This window comes from Oncorhynchus mykiss, chromosome 12 (genome assembly GCF_057628025.1).
Source record: "Oncorhynchus mykiss isolate SJ-2025 chromosome 12, ASM5762802v1, whole genome shotgun sequence".
NCBI classification, from domain to species: Eukaryota; Metazoa; Chordata; class Actinopteri; order Salmoniformes; family Salmonidae; genus Oncorhynchus; species Oncorhynchus mykiss.
Genome location: NC_143033.1, coordinates 23351140 through 23367888, shown reverse-complemented (window position 1 = coordinate 23367888; position 16749 = coordinate 23351140). Strand labels below are relative to the sequence as shown.

Here is a 16749-nt window from a genome sequence, read left to right as displayed (position 1 = left end):
TTCAATATCTATTACACATTGGTTCAACCTAATATCACTGAAATGACGTGGAAACAAAGTTGATTCAACCAGTATGTGCCCAGTGAGATGCCTTTATTTAGGATTTATGGGAATGGTAACATGGTTTTCAGATGAGATCTTACTAATTTGCAGTTTGTCTAATAGCAAACGTGCAAATCTGAAATGCATTACCCTATGTTTTGTTAGCAGGTATGTCAGCAACATATGGTTTGGGTTCTAGTATTAAGAGCATTGGGCCAGTAACAAGAAGGTTGCAGGTTCGAATCACCAAATCGACTAGATGAACAATCTGTCGATGTGCCCTTGATCAAGGCACTTAACCTTAATTTATCCTATAAGTCGCTCTGGATAAGAGCTTCTGCTAAATAACAAAATAAAAAATGTGGTATGGCAGTCTGGAGCAAAATTAAGTCATCAGAAGACTAACTACTGTTCTTCTTTTGGCCTGAATGTATTTATTATTGGTCATTGGCTGCATCTACTGTACTTCTATTAGCCTGAATGTGTCTATTATTGGTCATTGGCGGCATCTACTGTACTTCTATTAGCCTGAATGTGTTTATTGTTGGTCATTGGCGGCATCTACTGTACTTCTATTAGCCTGAATGTGTTTATTATTGGTCATTGGCGGCATCTACTGTTTTTCTATTAGCTTGAATGTATGTATTATTCTAGGCTGTTATTTTGTATCGTGAGAAATAGACTAGAACATTCAAATCAGGCTACGTATTCTATTCCGTCTGTAGCCTACTGGTGCATATCGGCACCTTGTTCACCCCTAAACTGAAATTCAATAATGTGTAAGACACATCTTCTCACTACTACTCAGTAATATCAATGTGGCATGTTCTCCTTTCCAGCACTGTATCCGAGGTTTTCTTTTTCTGCTAAATTCAAGTTTTTCTAATATTTTAATATATTCCGTTTCAGTAAAAATTACTGTGACTTAAATCAATAGATTCACACATTGAAAATACATATCCATCATGGTCAATTCCGAGGAAGCTACGCCAGTAGTGTTTCAGAACCACACAGATGGACAGCGCCACCGAGAAGCGTATTTTTCAGTGGGACAGTGCTCATTCTCGACCTATCAGTTTTTAAAAAAAATATCCCCCTAATACTTAAGTATAACTAGATATATTTTGTAAGTAATGTTTGAAATTGAATAACACATTAATCCCATTTGTATGCTATATTTGTTTTACTTCCCAGCGGGCAATCACGCTCACACTTTTTATTGAAACAGTCTACCCTAAATCTCATGGGACCTTATAGTTTTACGAGGCTTCATTTCTAAAAAAGAAAACGAGTTCAATTACAAATCCAAGAGCCTGTTGGTAGATGAACGCGCTTCCTTCTGAGTGAGCCTCATGATGCCGATTTAGGATAAAACGCAGTTAGGATAAATATAGGATAATATAGGATAAAACACAAACAATTTGTTTTGGGTGTTCATTCAAACCCAGATGGTGGGAAATACAGTGAGTTAGTTGTAGAGAAGGAGTTAGATCGAGAACAACAGCAGGAGGTGACATTGTTACTTACTGTGGTTGATGGTGGGACTACACAGAGATCTGGTACATATACATGTCACTGTTCTAGATGCTAATGATAATATTTCAGTTTTTACAAGTTTTACAGTTTTTACGTTTACAAGGTCAGTCTACCCGAAAATTCTATTTTAGGCACAGTACAGTGACGGCTACTTATGCAGATGAGGGACCTAATGATGAGGTGATCTATGAACTCAGACGTATAAGTAACAAAGCTGGGAAGCTGTTTTCTATGAACAAGACAACCGGGGAAATAAACATAATTGGCCCCATTGACTTCGAAGAGGAAACATATTACGAAATAAGAGTACAGGCAGAAGATGGTTTGGGTCAGCCTTAAATTGTAAAGTTATTATCGAAATCACAGATGTGAATGACAATGCACCAAACATATTTATCAAATCGTTTAGAAATCCCACCCCTGAGAATGTGTTACATGGCACAAAGGTGGGCATCATTAAATGTACAGAATGAAGACTGAGGGAAATAGACAGGTCAGCTGCTCCATTCAACAGAATGTTCCTTTTAAAGTAAAACCCCTCAATCAGAAACTATTACTCTCTGCTAACTACAATCAAATTAGTTTGTGAAATAGTATCAGATTTTAACTTAACTATCACTGCCACTGACGAGGGGTCTCCACCCTTATCCTTCTCAAAGACTATTAATTTATCTGTGTCAGACATGAATGACAACCCACCTGTATTTGAAGAACAATCCTACAGCGCCTATGTGACTGAAAATAACAAGCCTGGCTCCTCTATGTGTTCTGTTACTGCCAGAGGCCCAGACTGGAGACAGAACGGTACAGTGGTCTATTCTCTATTGCCCAGTGAGATCAACGGTGTTCCGGGGTCCTCATTGTTATCCATTAATTGAGACACGGGCGGATCCAAGCTGTTCGATAATTTGATTATGAGCCGTTTAGGATCTTCAACGTCCACGTTGTAGCCAGAGACAATGATTCTCCTCCACTCAGAAGTAACGTGACTGTGAGTGTCTTCATAACAGATGAGAATGATAACTCTCCCCAGATATTATACCTTGCTCCAGGAGGGAACTCCTTGATGACCGAGATGGTCCTTAAAGCTGCTCTGGTGTGTTCCCTGGTTTCCAAGGTGATAGCTGTTGATGCTGACTCTGGACAGAACGCCTGGCTTTCATATCAGATAGTGAAATCGAATGATCGGGGACTTTTCACTATTGATCTCCACAGTGGAGAGATCAGGGCACAGTGGGACATTTCTGAATCTGACCGTATGAAGCAGAACCTTGTGATATCAGTGAATGATAACGGACAACCCTCTCTCTCTACAACCTGTGATGTATATTTACTAATATCAGATAACTTGGCTGAAGTTCCAGAACTGAAAGACATGGCTTCTGAGGATAGTTTCAAACTAACTTCCCATTTGATCATCGCACTGGTTTCTTTCACCACTTTTTTCCTAACTTTCATATTGTCATCCTGGCCATTAGGTTCTGCCATAGGAGAAAGCCTAAAATGTTGTTTGATGGAGGAGTCGCCATTCCCAGTGCGTATTTCCCTCCCAACTATGCAAGTTGAGCCTATTGGAGAAAGTACACTTACTCAGAACAGTGCATAAGATTGTGATGAGGTAAGATAACAGTGGTCTGATATAATTTACTGAGTTACCAAATTGAAATGTGCAGTTTGAATATCCACTTAAGGCTCATAAGCATTTAAAGCATGGTAGGATGGTAGCATGTTTAGCCTAGACTCAATTCAATAAATGTAGTAAACTGTTCCAGTGTGCTTACTGTCTGCCATTGGTTTTGCTCCTCTCTTTAATGATAAATTTGTCCATGAAATTATTTTGATTCAGCGCCCACTTTTTAATGTTTTTAACCATTTCTGGACATAGTGAAACTTGAAATGGGTAGCCACAGGCTCTAAATATTTGCCAAAAGTGTCTTTCTGTCTTTTTTCGTGTAGAGTCGACGCAAGGTTTAAGAGATCCTATGGCAACCGTTCGCCTATTCGAGGTCGTTGGTATTTCAGCACCACTATTATGGACAGCGCCCACATCTCTGCAGGCTTCCGGAATGGAATGACTAAAAGACAATTATGGTTGATCGGAAAATGAGTACGGACGCAATTGCGTAGCCTCCAGAGGCATGCAGAGGACAATTTGAGGTCTGTACCGCGTAGCCGTGCAGATCCCAAATATCGTAACAATGCGTCGGGCTCCGTATAGCTCCTCATTGACATGATAGATTGACGGTAGGTGGGGGCGGGAGGTCCCGTATAAACACAAACTCACTTCCTGGACAACTTCCTTCACAACAGCCCTGCTCAACAGCTCTGCGCTGCTCCGTGAATCGCAAGAAGTATGAATGCCCTGACTTCTGCAGAGGCCATGTCACCATAAATGCTGCATGGCCAATGCAGAGGACAGATTTACCCTCCTGTTGTGTTCGTTTCATGTTAATTAATTATGTGTTCCCGGTCTAAAATGACCGCACCTTTATAGCTGATTATAAATCCATATTAATCCATATATGATCACATAATGTTGTGTTAGATTTTTTTATCAACTTAAGTTATTGTGAACATTACAAGTTTTGAATTTCTATTTGCTATTTGTGGCCCGTAGGCCTCATTGACCTGAGCTCATACAACTCGTTTTTGAGTTTAAAAAAAAGCATAATGTACGGATTATTCTGACTATAACAAATACTCAGATGAAACATATTGTGCTATTTATCACAGACGACTTTGTGTCAAAGTTTAACAAGGTCTCTCTTCTCCTCACCAGTGTCATTATCAAAGATATGATCAAGAGCCTCACATGCAATATATCGTTTGGCCATTGTGGTGCCACAGGCATCAAAAAGCATTGTATACTAGAGCTGCGAGAAAAGTTCTATATATTATTGAAACAATGCTGTGATTGTTTGTGAGAATGCCAACAGGTGTGGTTCCAGTGGGGAAATATTATCTTGGGGAAAGGTTCCCGTGGGGGTTGCAGTGGAAGCCAAGAAGGGGAGTGAGGTGTGTGTGCTCAGACACACATGCATGTGGGGTCTGGGAGAGGAAGTGTGTGCATCTGATGAATGTGCATGTGCCTGAACTCAATTTTCTACACTAATTGTAGTCTCACCCATTAATTTCTAATGACAAGTAATTTTTTTGACAGGGAACATCACAAGTGTACAAACGTTAAATAAAACACCCAGAATGTAGTGAAAATCATCCAAATGTATTTTGGGTGTCCAGATTCCCTGTGTGGACAAAGTCATGGAACCTTATGACAATCAGATTAAATTAACTACATTTTTCAGAGAGAAAACTTGTAAATCCGTCCAATTCGACCGGAACACAGCAGGAAGGTTAAAGATATCGATAGTTTAACTTTTTCTGGTCTTACCTTTTTCTAAGGAATGTCATCAGGGATTTTTACGACCATTTTAAATCATTATTTCATATGATTATTCGTTATTTTACATATCAATGGTGCTTCAGGAAAATGTATCTAATTATTTGAAATCTAGCATAGATACATCCGTTTATAAAATGGAGGATTTACTTGAGACTATACAGTGAATACGGATTTGATTTAGTGTGATGTTTGTTTGTTTGTTAATACTCTGCTGCTGTTTTTGCAATTCTTTGTGATGTTTTCCAACGTCTTGCGAAGTCTTCTGTAGTTCAATGTCGGATTTTATGATAGCAGACTACCGTATAGGCTACCTCTGACTTTGATTGTTTACTATAATATAGCCTAAAGCGTGTGAAGTGTAGACTATCGCTTATTTCATCAACTGTCAGACATAGAAAAATGGGTTTCTAAAAATGTTGAGCCTCAAATCCACCCCCCCCCCCCCCCCTTTTTTTACAGTCAGTAACGGCAGTGTTGATATAAATACTCAGTGTGTCGCTATACACCAGGCGTGAACAGATATATCTCTCCTCAGCCTCTCCTCCCACAACCGTAATATTCAAAGCAAGAAAACACCCTCTGCGTGACATAATAATTTCACTGGATAATCTGGTTGTTGGCGCTGCGTCTCTTCTCTTCGTTTAGCCTACTGCTGTACAACCTATATTATTTCATTTAAATATGTTTTCATCAAGAACAACCAGACTATGCAGCATTTCAGCAGGATTACCTCGAAGATGGGACACAACCTTTTCTCTGACTCAATACTGTGTGTCTCTCCTTTCTCTGTTAAAACTGAACACGAGCCACGGAGATGTGAGCTATTCTATTCCGGAGGAGATGAAACGTGGATCTGTGGTCGGAAATGTAGCAAAGGATTTCGGGTTGGATGCTAAGAGGCTGTTGGCGCGTGAAGCTCGTTTAGACATGGATGGCAGCAGAACCCGCTACTGTGATATCAATGCTAACCCGGGGGATTTGATTATCGCTGAAACAATAGATAGAGCTGTGCGGTCCAAGGTTTCGTGTACTTTGAAATACGAGCTCGAACTTGAAAATCCTTTAGAGTTACACCGTATTACTGTTCAAATTCAGAATATAAATGACAATTCACTGGTCTTTCCTAGTGACCACATAGAATTAGAAATGAGAGAATCAGCGGATAAAGGGCAACGTTTTTTCCTAGATGAAGCCCATGATGAGGACATCGGATTAAACGCAGTTCAAAGCTATACGCTCGAGAGGAATGCACATTTTGTTTTGGCTGTTCGTACAAATACAGTCGGTGGTAAATATGGCGAGTTGATGTTAGAGAAAGAATTGGATCGAGAACAACAGCAGGAGGTGACGTTACTTACTGCGGTTGATGGTGGAACTCCACAGAGATCTGGAACTGTAGTGATACACGTCACTGTGTTGGATGCAAACGATAATATTCCAGTATTTAGTCAAGACGCCTATAAAGTCAGTCTTCTGGAAAATTCTCCTTTGGGGTACCATGGTAGCTACAGTAAGTACCACGGATGCTGACGAGGGACAACATGGGGAAGTGAGCTATGATTTCAGTGGTATATCTGATAAAGCAACGAAGCTGTTTTCTATTCAAAAGGATACTGGAGATATCAGAGTAATTGGACTAATAGATTTTGAATTGGAAACATATTATGAAATGCTTATCCAGGCGAAAGATGGATCTGGTTTAGTTTCCATGACAAAAGTAATTGTTGAAATCACAGTTAGAAATTACAATGCACCTGTGATATTCTTAAATCTTTGAAAAATCCCATCCCTGAGAACGTGTTACCTGGCACAAAGGTGGCATCATTAATGTACATGATGAAGACTGGGGGAAATAGATAGGTCCGCTGCTCCATTCAACATAATATTCCGTTCAAACTAAAACCTTTGATTAAAAACTATAACTCTAAATTAGACCGTGAGATAATATCAGAATATATTTGAACTATCACTGCCACTGACGAGGGTTCTCCACCCTTATCCTCCTCAAAGACTATTCATGTATCTGTGTCAGACGTGAATGACAACCCACCTGTGTTTGAAGAACAATCCTACAGCGCCTATGTGACTGAAAATAACACACCTGTTATGTGTTCTGTTACTGCCAGAGGTCCAGACTGGAGACTGAACGGTACAGTGGTCTATTCTCTATTGCCCAGTGAGATCAACGGTGTTTCGGTGTACTCATTTTTATCCATCAACGGAGACACGGGGGTGATCCGTGCTGTGAGAGCATTTGATCATGAGCAGTTTAGGAGCTTCAAAGTCCACGTTGTAGCCAGAGACAATGGTTCTCCTCCACTCAGCAGTAAAGTGGCTGTGAGTGTCTTCATAACAGATGAGAATGATGACTCCCCCCCCCCCCCCCCCCCCCCCCCCCCCCCCATATTATACACTGCTCCAGCAGGGAACTCTTTGATGACCGAGATGGTCCCCATAGCTGCTCTGGTGTGTTCCCTGGTTTCCAATGTGATAGCTGTGGATGCTGACTCTGGACAGAACGCCTGACTTTCATATCAGATTGTGAAGTTAACTGATCCGGGACTTTTCACTATTGGTCTCCACAGTGGAGAGATCAGGGCACAACGGGACGTTTCTGAATCTGACAATATGAAGCAGAACCTTGTTATATCAGTGAATGATAACTGACAACCCTCTCTCTTTTCAACGCGTGATGTAAATAATTATGAGGCATACCTGACAACGGGCTCACGCACAGTGACTTCAAATTTGTCAGATCTTACAATGACAGTGCACTGCTGGCTGGTCTTGCACTAAAGAGGAGTCCAGATGAAACCGGTGAAACAACTGACATTGAATCAACATTTTTGACTATGGTAATGAAAAAAGTTATGTCAATGACATGTGTGATACTGGTGTAGATAAAGGGTGGGAGAGAGGAAATTTGAGAGGTATTTGTTTGGTCTCCTTCCAGTAGTTTCAACTGTGTGTGATGATCCATACTAGAATTCCTTCATCCATGAGCAAGAGGTGGGATCACAGGTATAACACCATGAGAATTGGGTCAAATAGAACCATGCTCCCAGGTAGAGGTAGACAAGGCTCTTGGCTTGTGGCAGTGGGGAAGATGAGCGGTGAAACACAGGTCAATGATTACTGAAAGTAATGCTCCTTGTCTGTTGCATTCATGCTCCTTGGCTGTTGCATCCTTTGACCCATCATTGGACAACTGGGCGACCCCTGGGTCATCCCGTCATTCCATATTACCAGATTTTCACTTTGGCCTTGGGTCAGAAGAGGCTCAAAGCCTTTAGGGTAAAGTTAACTCATTCTGGAGATGGATACAATTGTCACACATTTAGATTTTTAACCATTGAAGAATGCAAATCAGGAGACATTTTCGTACTCATGCAGCAGTATTTGTTCTGCCATGAAAACATTAGGGACTAAGCTATGTCAGAAACGTTTTAAAGGAAGCTAAATGCTGAAGACATTTTTAACATCTAACTGTGTTAATGCCTTTTATTTTCAGGTAGATCTTGCTGATGATAGCTGTGCACATTTCTATGGTCTTAAAGAAAACCTGAATTTGTCAATCAAGGGCAGACTTTTCAACTCTGGTCTCGAGCAGAATCACCCAGAGTTTAATGTCTCACCCAGAGGTGGAAATGACAATGTGAAGAGGCAGTGAAGCATGAAGCCGTCTATCCCATAGTACAACTTCCACATGTTCCCCAAAACAACCTACACACGTCCTGCTGCAGGCTTACACATCTGTTATTTTGGGCTATGTGAAGACACTAGACTGTTGACCCTGGCATCACACCATGATAAAGCTAGTGTAAAAAGGCCAGCCTGTTTTCCCTGAGGTCAGCCCAGGGTCATACTCGCAGCTTCCAAGTCTCTAATGAAGAACATGTTCCATCCAAGTCTATATGCCAGTCAGAACCAGCCTTCTCTTGCACTCCTCTGTGTAAAGCATACACAGAAAAGTGACACTTTGGCTTAAAAGTGGCTCAAGACTACAGCTTTAGGCCCAATGGAGATAAATATCCAGCTATTTGTATTATTTGTCAGGAACACATACTTTTGTAATGGCTTTTTTTACAGTAGTAATGTGGCTTCTTATAGGGGTCTGAAAGAGATAACCATAGATGTATAACACAATTCTGCTATAGGTCATTCTTCTTGTAAGTGCCTATAAACCTGTATTTTGTTTTTAACACTCTTCTTTCATTTGTTTCTTGTCTTTTTACCCTCTCCCATTGAACCACCATTTGGACATCTGAAGGTAAAAAACATATTTTCTTCTTCTTTACTTGTAGACACAGATGCAAATTAGGGTCTCCCAATGAAATGGGTGGCTCGTGCAGTTGCCATGTAGGCCTACACAATAGCAGGTCATTGTACAGGCCTTACTGTGTAACCCTTTTCATGATTACATGTCTATCTGATGTTAAACTCAGTGGTTCCCTCAGTTCCTTCAACATTGGACATTGACCATTCAAGCACACTGCTCACACAGTAACACACACAGCAGTACGAACACAACTTGTCGTTAGCACACAACACAGCAGTCCATCGTATTTCTCACCAGTTACACACAGGACATTGTACTGAAAAGACATCCCAGTAGTGGCCCACAAAGCAAAATCACTCACACACAATTGACCAGTAACACAAAGTATACTTCACGCTGAACTTCACACAGCTCAGCACTGCAGACACACATACACACATACTGCAGTATGACAACTCTGCTCAGCACTGCCACACAATTCTAAAGTAGGTCGGGAGAATGATTCTTTTTTAGATCCACAGCTTTCCATCCCTGCTCAAATATATTTCTTATTAATTTAATTATGTGGCATCTGATCTCGTTGATCACCAGCAAATCTATGTGGCTTCATGTGTTTAACCCTGACTGCAACATTTCATAATTCACAGCACCAACCAATATACCCAAGTCTAAAATATCTGAAAAGCTGTAGTTAATGTTTTATTCATCAAAGTACATATTTTGTATAATGATCTGGTAATGCAATTTCAATTGTGATATTGGAAGAGGTGTATGAATGTGACAGTGATATTCTAGTGCAGAGGACCCTAGACTATCATGCCTGCCGGTGATTGTTAGACTGTGGTAAAGACAAGCCTTGATGTCTCAAGGATGTGTAAGCCTGCAGCAGGACGTGTGTAGGTTGTTTTGGGGAACATGTGGAAGTTGTACTATGGGATAGACGGCTTCATGCTTCACTGCTTTGACACACTGTCTGTCTCATCCTGTGATGACCTCTGACCTCGCTCTGTGGGAGGCCAGTTTCAACCCTAGTTGGCAACTAAGTTGGCAACTTTGATGAATAAAACATTAACTACAGCTTTTCAGATATTTCAGACTTGGGTATATTGGTGGGGCTGTGAATTATGAAATGTTGCAGTCAGGGTTAAACACATGAAGCCACATAGATTTGCTGGTGATTAATTGTTCGTTATTGATATATGGTGAAACAGTTATAGCATACACATTTTTAAGTCCTGAAACAGTATTCATGTTTAGTATTGGTCTGAAAGAAGCTCTAATTGTGTTGGTTTCAGGTTGGAGCTGTCGCTCTCCATGGTGCTGAAATATCAAACGTGCTGCATTCAAAGACCAGTCTTAGGCTTGTAAGTGCTCCAAATTCGTTTTAAAAAAGAAAGTGTTATAAAAAGTGTTTACTGACAATACACAGTGCAATATTCTTACATTTGCTGATGTAGGTTTAGTTATGGACTGTGTAACAATACAGTCTGTCTTTAGTTGGCTGTGTATGATTTCGACATGATGATAGTCTGCACTCTGGACTCTGAGTGCCGCTGTTGGACAGTAAGACGAGTTATAAGCTTCAAATTCACAGAAGCTCCTGTCTGATGGATTCATATGAGCTGATACAACATTCGGGGAAGATATCTAGAATCAAACAGGAATGAAAATCAACACGGATAGATTACCAATATAGCTGATTTATATGGACTAAGAGAGAGTTGTGCACCAGAAGGCTACTCAACATTTCTGTTCAGAAATGTAAATTTTTGCTCTTTTTCCGAAATGTTTGAGGGAAAGCAAAATCGAACACCACAATGGCAAGCACGATTGATTATTGTGTGTGCCCTCTTGTCGCATATGGTTCGATGCCAGGTGCGACATTCGATTCCAGAGGAAATGGTACGAGGGTCTTTGATTGGGAATCTCTCAAAGCATTTGGGAATAGATATCCGAAGACTAAAATCTGGCCGGGCCCGCATTGTTAGTGAGGAAAAGGATTGTGTAGAGCTGAACGCAGACAAAGGGATTCTGATCGTCAAACAGCGCATAGACAGAGAGGAGCTGTGTGGACACGCATCGCCCTGTAGCTTCAACTTCGAAATGGTTCTAGAAAATCCAATGGAATTATTTAGTATAACTGTGGAAATACTTGATATCAACGATAATTCACCTGCCTTTGCGAATAAGGAAATTACCCTGAATATCAGTGAAGTAGCGTCGCCTGGAGCTCAATTTATTTTAGGCAGTGCCGTGGATCCTGATGTCGGCTTAAATGCCCTGCAAAGCTACAGTCTTAAACCTTCGACTCATTTTACTTTGAAAGAACAAACGTTTGCTGATGGTGGTAAATATGTGGAGATGGTTTTGAAAAGTCCTTTAGATAGAGAGGAGGAAGGTGAAATGTTTCTAACATTGACAGCTGCCGACGGAGGAAATCCGCGGAGAACAGGGACTGTGAGCATAAAAGTGAATGTTTTGGATGCCAATGATAATGCTCCGGTTTTTAGTCAAGCCCTATACAAAGCCTCTGTTTTGGAGAACTCCCCTAAAGGGACTTTAGTAGCAACTGTGATTGCGACCGACGCAGATGTGGGCAGTAATGGTCAGTTAGAATATTACATTGACCAGCTTACACAACAAAATGCTATAGTGTTCACACTAAATCCAAGCAGTGGAGAAATACGAGTATCAGGTTTACTCGACTATGAGAAAACTAAGCAGTTTCAAATTAATGTAATTGCCAAGGACATAGGTGGCCTCTCAAAATCTTGCAAAGTAGTAATTGAAGTGATAGATGTGAATGACAATCCCCCCGTTATAGCATTGACATCTTTTTCCAATACCATCCCCGAGGACTCTCCCCAGGGGACAACTGTCGCCATTGTTAACGTGAAAGACTTGGACTCTGGACAAAATGGTAATGTTAATTGTTCCATCGACCATTCTCTTCCCTTTAAGATAACATCTTCATTAGCGAACTATTACACTTGACTAACAAACAGTGTTTTAGACCGTGAGGTTGTGTCTGAGTATAACGTCACAGTGACAGCGGTGGACAAAGGTCTTCCCTCATTACGTCACAATAAGACCCTTCGCATAAGAATCTCTGATGTGAACGACAATGTGCCAGTGTTCGATAAAAGCGAGTACACAGCTCGGATATTAGAAAACAACTCCCCAGGTGTGTCAATTGGTTTGGTCTTCGCCAAAGATGAAGACTGGGGCCAGAATGCCAGGGTCTCCTATTTCTTGGAGGAATCGCAGGTGGGAGGAAATTCTATTGCATCTTTAATATCGATTAATTCTGAAACAGGATTGATTTATGCAGTGAGATCCTTTGATTACGAACAAATCAAAGATTTTGAATTCCAGGTTAAAGCGCAAGATGGAGGCTCCCCTTCACTTAACAGTAACGTGACTATAAAGTTAATAATTCAAGATCAGAATGACAACACTCCTCAGGTTCTCTACCCAGTACCGACGAGCTCTCTGGTGGCTGAAATGGTGCCTCGTTCAGCAGATGTGGGCTATCTTGTCACTAAAGTGGTGGCTGTTGATATGGACTCTGGACAGAATGCATGGCTCTCATATAAACTGCAGAAAGCGACAGACAGGCCGCTGTTTGAAGTAGGTCTACAGAATGGAGAAATAAGAACTGTACGCCAGGTCAACGATAAAGATGTTGTGAAACAAAAGCTCACTGTTGTAGTGGCGGACAACGGGCAGCCCTCTCGATCAGCTACAGTCAATGTGAACGTGGCAGTGGCGAACAGCTTCCCCGAAGTGATCTCAGAATTCACTGACTTTACGCATGACACAGATTACAGTGACAACCTGACTTTTTATCTAGTTTTGGCCTTGGCTGTGGTCTCTATCCTCTTCATCTCGTGTGTATTAGTTATAATATCAGTTAAGATCTACAGGTGGAGACAATCACGTAACTTCCATTCCAATCTCCCAGTGATTCCATATTATCCACCCCGTTACTCAGACGCTGGAGGGACAGGAACTCTGCAGCAGGTGTACAACTATGAGGTGTGCATGACTACTGACACAAGGAAGAGTGACTGTAAATTCGCCAGACCTTTTAGTCAGCACGTTTTAATAATGGACCCGGGCTCTACTATGACCAGAGACCAAGTGATCTTGCAACCTTCTCAGAATGAGAAAAGTTTTCTGGATGACCCGGATTCTCCTGAGCAGGTGAGACGCTGACATTTTACAACTTCAAGTATTTCGGCCACAATATTTGGAAATACTCAAATACACAGAACATAAGTATTTAAATAGGCATGAACCCAGGTCGGGTATAGGTTATTTAGGTTATTGAGATCATATTTTATCATCTTGTTTGCCTGTCTTCATCCTGAATTAAACCCACGGGGTTTGCTCTTATCCACAATGTTTGGGCTTTTCGAATCGTGTTGTAGAAAAATGACATGCATGTCAAAGTTTTTTGTATTGCAATTCGTATAAAATGTCATATTCATTCTGTCACAGCACACCTTCGTGGACCAAAATAAAATAATAGTCGTTTCTGTTGAGGCTGTACTTGTGAGTTTGCAGTGTTTGGTTATCCATATTGATCCACTGTATGCCATGCATTCGTGTAAAATAGAAATGTCTCATTGGTTCTTTCTGGGCTGGATCTAAACTAGAGTCCTATGGGAGGTTCTGTCTGTAGAGGAATGATCAGGTCTGTAGAGGCATAGTCACTATTAATTCGGTGCATTTTCATGTTTTTAACTGTTAGAGCCGCTGTTGGTTAACAATAAGTTTTTATATTGGCTCATGGGTGGCTGCGCAGTGATCCCTGCCTCAGTATTGCTATACTCTGCAGCCGAGAAGGATACATGCAGGCATTGGCATTATTTTATTTTGGAATTCATCGGGTTGTCAATAGAATTACGACTTTACCACTTAAATAGTCATTACAATGGATAGTTGGCGTTTGTTCGATGTTCCACTCAGCCTGTGGAGGAAAGGCTTTGGTTACAGATGGCAAGTACTGTGCATCGTTTGTTGCGTGATCTAGGTTAACAATGTGACAGGACAAGCACGATACTCCATCCTAGAGGAGATGGCAGAGGGATCTTTTGTCGGTAATATTGCGAAGGACTTGGGTTTGGAGGTCAGTCGGCTTGTTACTGGTAAAGCTCACATTGTAACAAAGGGGAGTCGTCAGTATGTTGATCTCAACAGAGACAAAGGCACTCTGGTTGTGAAAGAGAGAATAGACAGAGAAGAGCTCTGCAAGCAGACTACGCCTTGCAGCTTTAGTTTTGAGGTTATAACCGAAAATCCCATCCAATTGTATTGAATAACAGTCGAGGTCCGGGATATAAATGACAATGCCCCTTCCTTTTTGAGAGATAGTGTTAACCTGAAAATTAGCGAGTCTGCGCTGTCTGGAGCTTCTCATTAGATAATGCAATGGACTCGGATGTGGGCATGAATAGCTTACAAAACTATGCACTCAAGCCATCAGATAATTTTAAATTAGCAGTACATAGGAACACTGATAGTAAATACGTCGAAATGATTCTGCAGAACCCATTAGACAGAGAGAGTCAGGAAGATATTACGTTGCTCCTTATAGCAACCGATGGGGGGGATCCGCAAAAATCCGGAACTGTTCTCATCCACGTTACAGTGCTAGATGCGAACGATACCGCTCCAATCTATTTACAAGGCTGTAGTGAGAGAGAACTCCCCAAAAGGCACACTGATATCAACAGTCAACGCTGCGGATGCTGATAATGGGTCGTATGGAAAAGTATCGTATTCCATGGCCTTAAGAGATGCAAAGGAGTTGTTTCAGATAAATGCGGAAACAGGAGAGATCAGTATCAGACAAATTAGATTACGAAGAGCAAACAATTATCAGTTGAATGTGAAAGCAAAAGACCACGGTGGACTTTCTGATATATGTAAAGTTGTTATTGAAATTATTGACGAGAATGATAATTCTCCAACAATACAACTGATGTCTTTTTCCAATACCATAGCAGATAATTCCCCTCCTGGAACTACAGTAGCCGTGATAAATGCAGAGCATGCAGATGCTGGAAAGAATGGCGTGGTGCACTGTTCTATAAACCCAGATATCCCTTTCAGAATGGAGTCGTCAATGACCGACTATTATAGCTTAGCAACTGATGGCGTCCTCGACCGAGAATCGATTTCAGAATACAATGTCACCATAAATGTATCAGACGACGGGACACCGATTCTCTTCAGTAATAAAACAGTGACAGTGCAAGTGACAGATGTCAATGACAACCCACCCGCCTTTGACCGCTGTGTCTATGAGGCATTTGTACCGGATAACAATTCCCCGGGGATCTCCATATTCATTATCAGGGCGAGTGATGCTGACTCTGGACAAAATGCGCGCTTGTCCTACTACCTGGAGAACAGTGAGATAAATGGGGCACAGGTCTCTTCACTGGTCTCGGTCAATTCAGAGAATGGGGTTATTCATGCTGTGCGCTCATTTGATTATGAACAAGTAAAAGAGTTTCATTGTAATATAACTGCGCGAGACGGAGGGTCCCCGCCCCTCAGTGCTACTGTTACTGTGCACATTTCTATCCAAGACCAGAACGATAACGCGCCTCAGGTTCTCTTCCCAGTACAGACGAGTAGCTCTCTGGTGGCTGAAATTGTGCCTCGTTCAGCAGATGTGGGCTATCTTGTCACTAAAGTGGTGGCTGTTGATGTGGACTCTGGACAGAATGCTTGGCTCTCATATAAACTGCAGAAAGTGACTGACAGGGTATTGTTTGAACTGTTTAAAATAGGCCTACAGAATGGAGAAATAAGAACCATACGCCAGGTCACTGATAAAGATGCTGTGAAACAAAGGCTCGCTGTTATAGTGGAGGACAACGGGCAGCCCTCTCGATCATCATTCAGTCAATGTGAACGTGGCAGTGGCGGACAGCATCTCTGAAGTGCTCTCAGAATTCAGTAACTTTACCCATGACAAAGAATACCACGATAACTTTACTTTTTATCTAGTTTTGGCCTTGGCTGTCGTGTCTTTTCTCTTCATCTCGTGTGTAGTGGTTATAATATCGGTTAAGATCTACAGATGGAGACAATTTCGCAACATCCACCACTCCAATCTCCCAGTGATTCCATATTATCCACCCCGTTACGCAGACGCCGGAGGGACAGGGACTCTGCAACACGTGTACAACTATGAGGTGTGCATGACGACTGACTCAAAGAAGAATGGCTGTAAATTCGCCAGACCTTTTAGTCAGAACGTTTTAATAATGGACCCGAGCTCTACTATGACCAGAGACAATGCGACCTTGCAATGTTCTCAGAATGAGAAAAGCTTTCTGGGTGACCCGGATCCTCCGGAGCAGGTGAGACAGGCTGTACAGAAATATTACATGCTTTGTTTAGTGAAAGTACACTGCTGAGCCTGCAATATGTTTGGATGTTTTTCTTGTCAGTACATTCTGGAAATCCT

General features: G+C 41.5%; 2 protein-coding genes and 1 pseudogene across 7 annotated transcripts in view; all 3 read left to right on the top strand.

Moving 5' to 3' along the window:
* Positions 1–5596: 5596 nt before the first annotated feature.
* Positions 5597–16749, top strand: part of LOC110536820 (protocadherin gamma-A5) — a 57438-nt gene continuing 46285 nt past the window's right edge. The window contains exon 1 of one of the 6 annotated variants that reach the window (XM_090192039.1): positions 5597–7836. In XM_090192039.1, coding sequence (XP_090048165.1) covers positions 7834–7836 — 3 coding nt within the window. In that variant the 5' untranslated portion in view covers positions 5597–7833. Of the gene's footprint in view, positions 7837–10875; positions 13467–14076; positions 16643–16749 lie in introns of those variants that run through there. The other 5 variants (XM_090192041.1, XM_090192037.1, XM_036937225.2 and 2 more) reach the window with 5 other exon arrangements.
* Positions 5663–7777, top strand: LOC110537219 (protocadherin gamma-A11 pseudogene; annotated as a pseudogene).
* On the top strand, positions 11046–12254 carry LOC118937647 (protocadherin gamma-A9-like). The gene has a single exon (XM_090192042.1). The coding sequence runs from the start codon at positions 11046–11048 to the stop codon at positions 12252–12254; it is 1209 nt and encodes a 402-aa protein (XP_090048168.1).

Coding starts and splice junctions, on each gene's coding strand:
- LOC118937647 (XM_090192042.1), top strand. CDS start 11,046: ATGTTTGAGGGAAAGCAAAATCGAACACCACAATGGCAAGCACGATTG.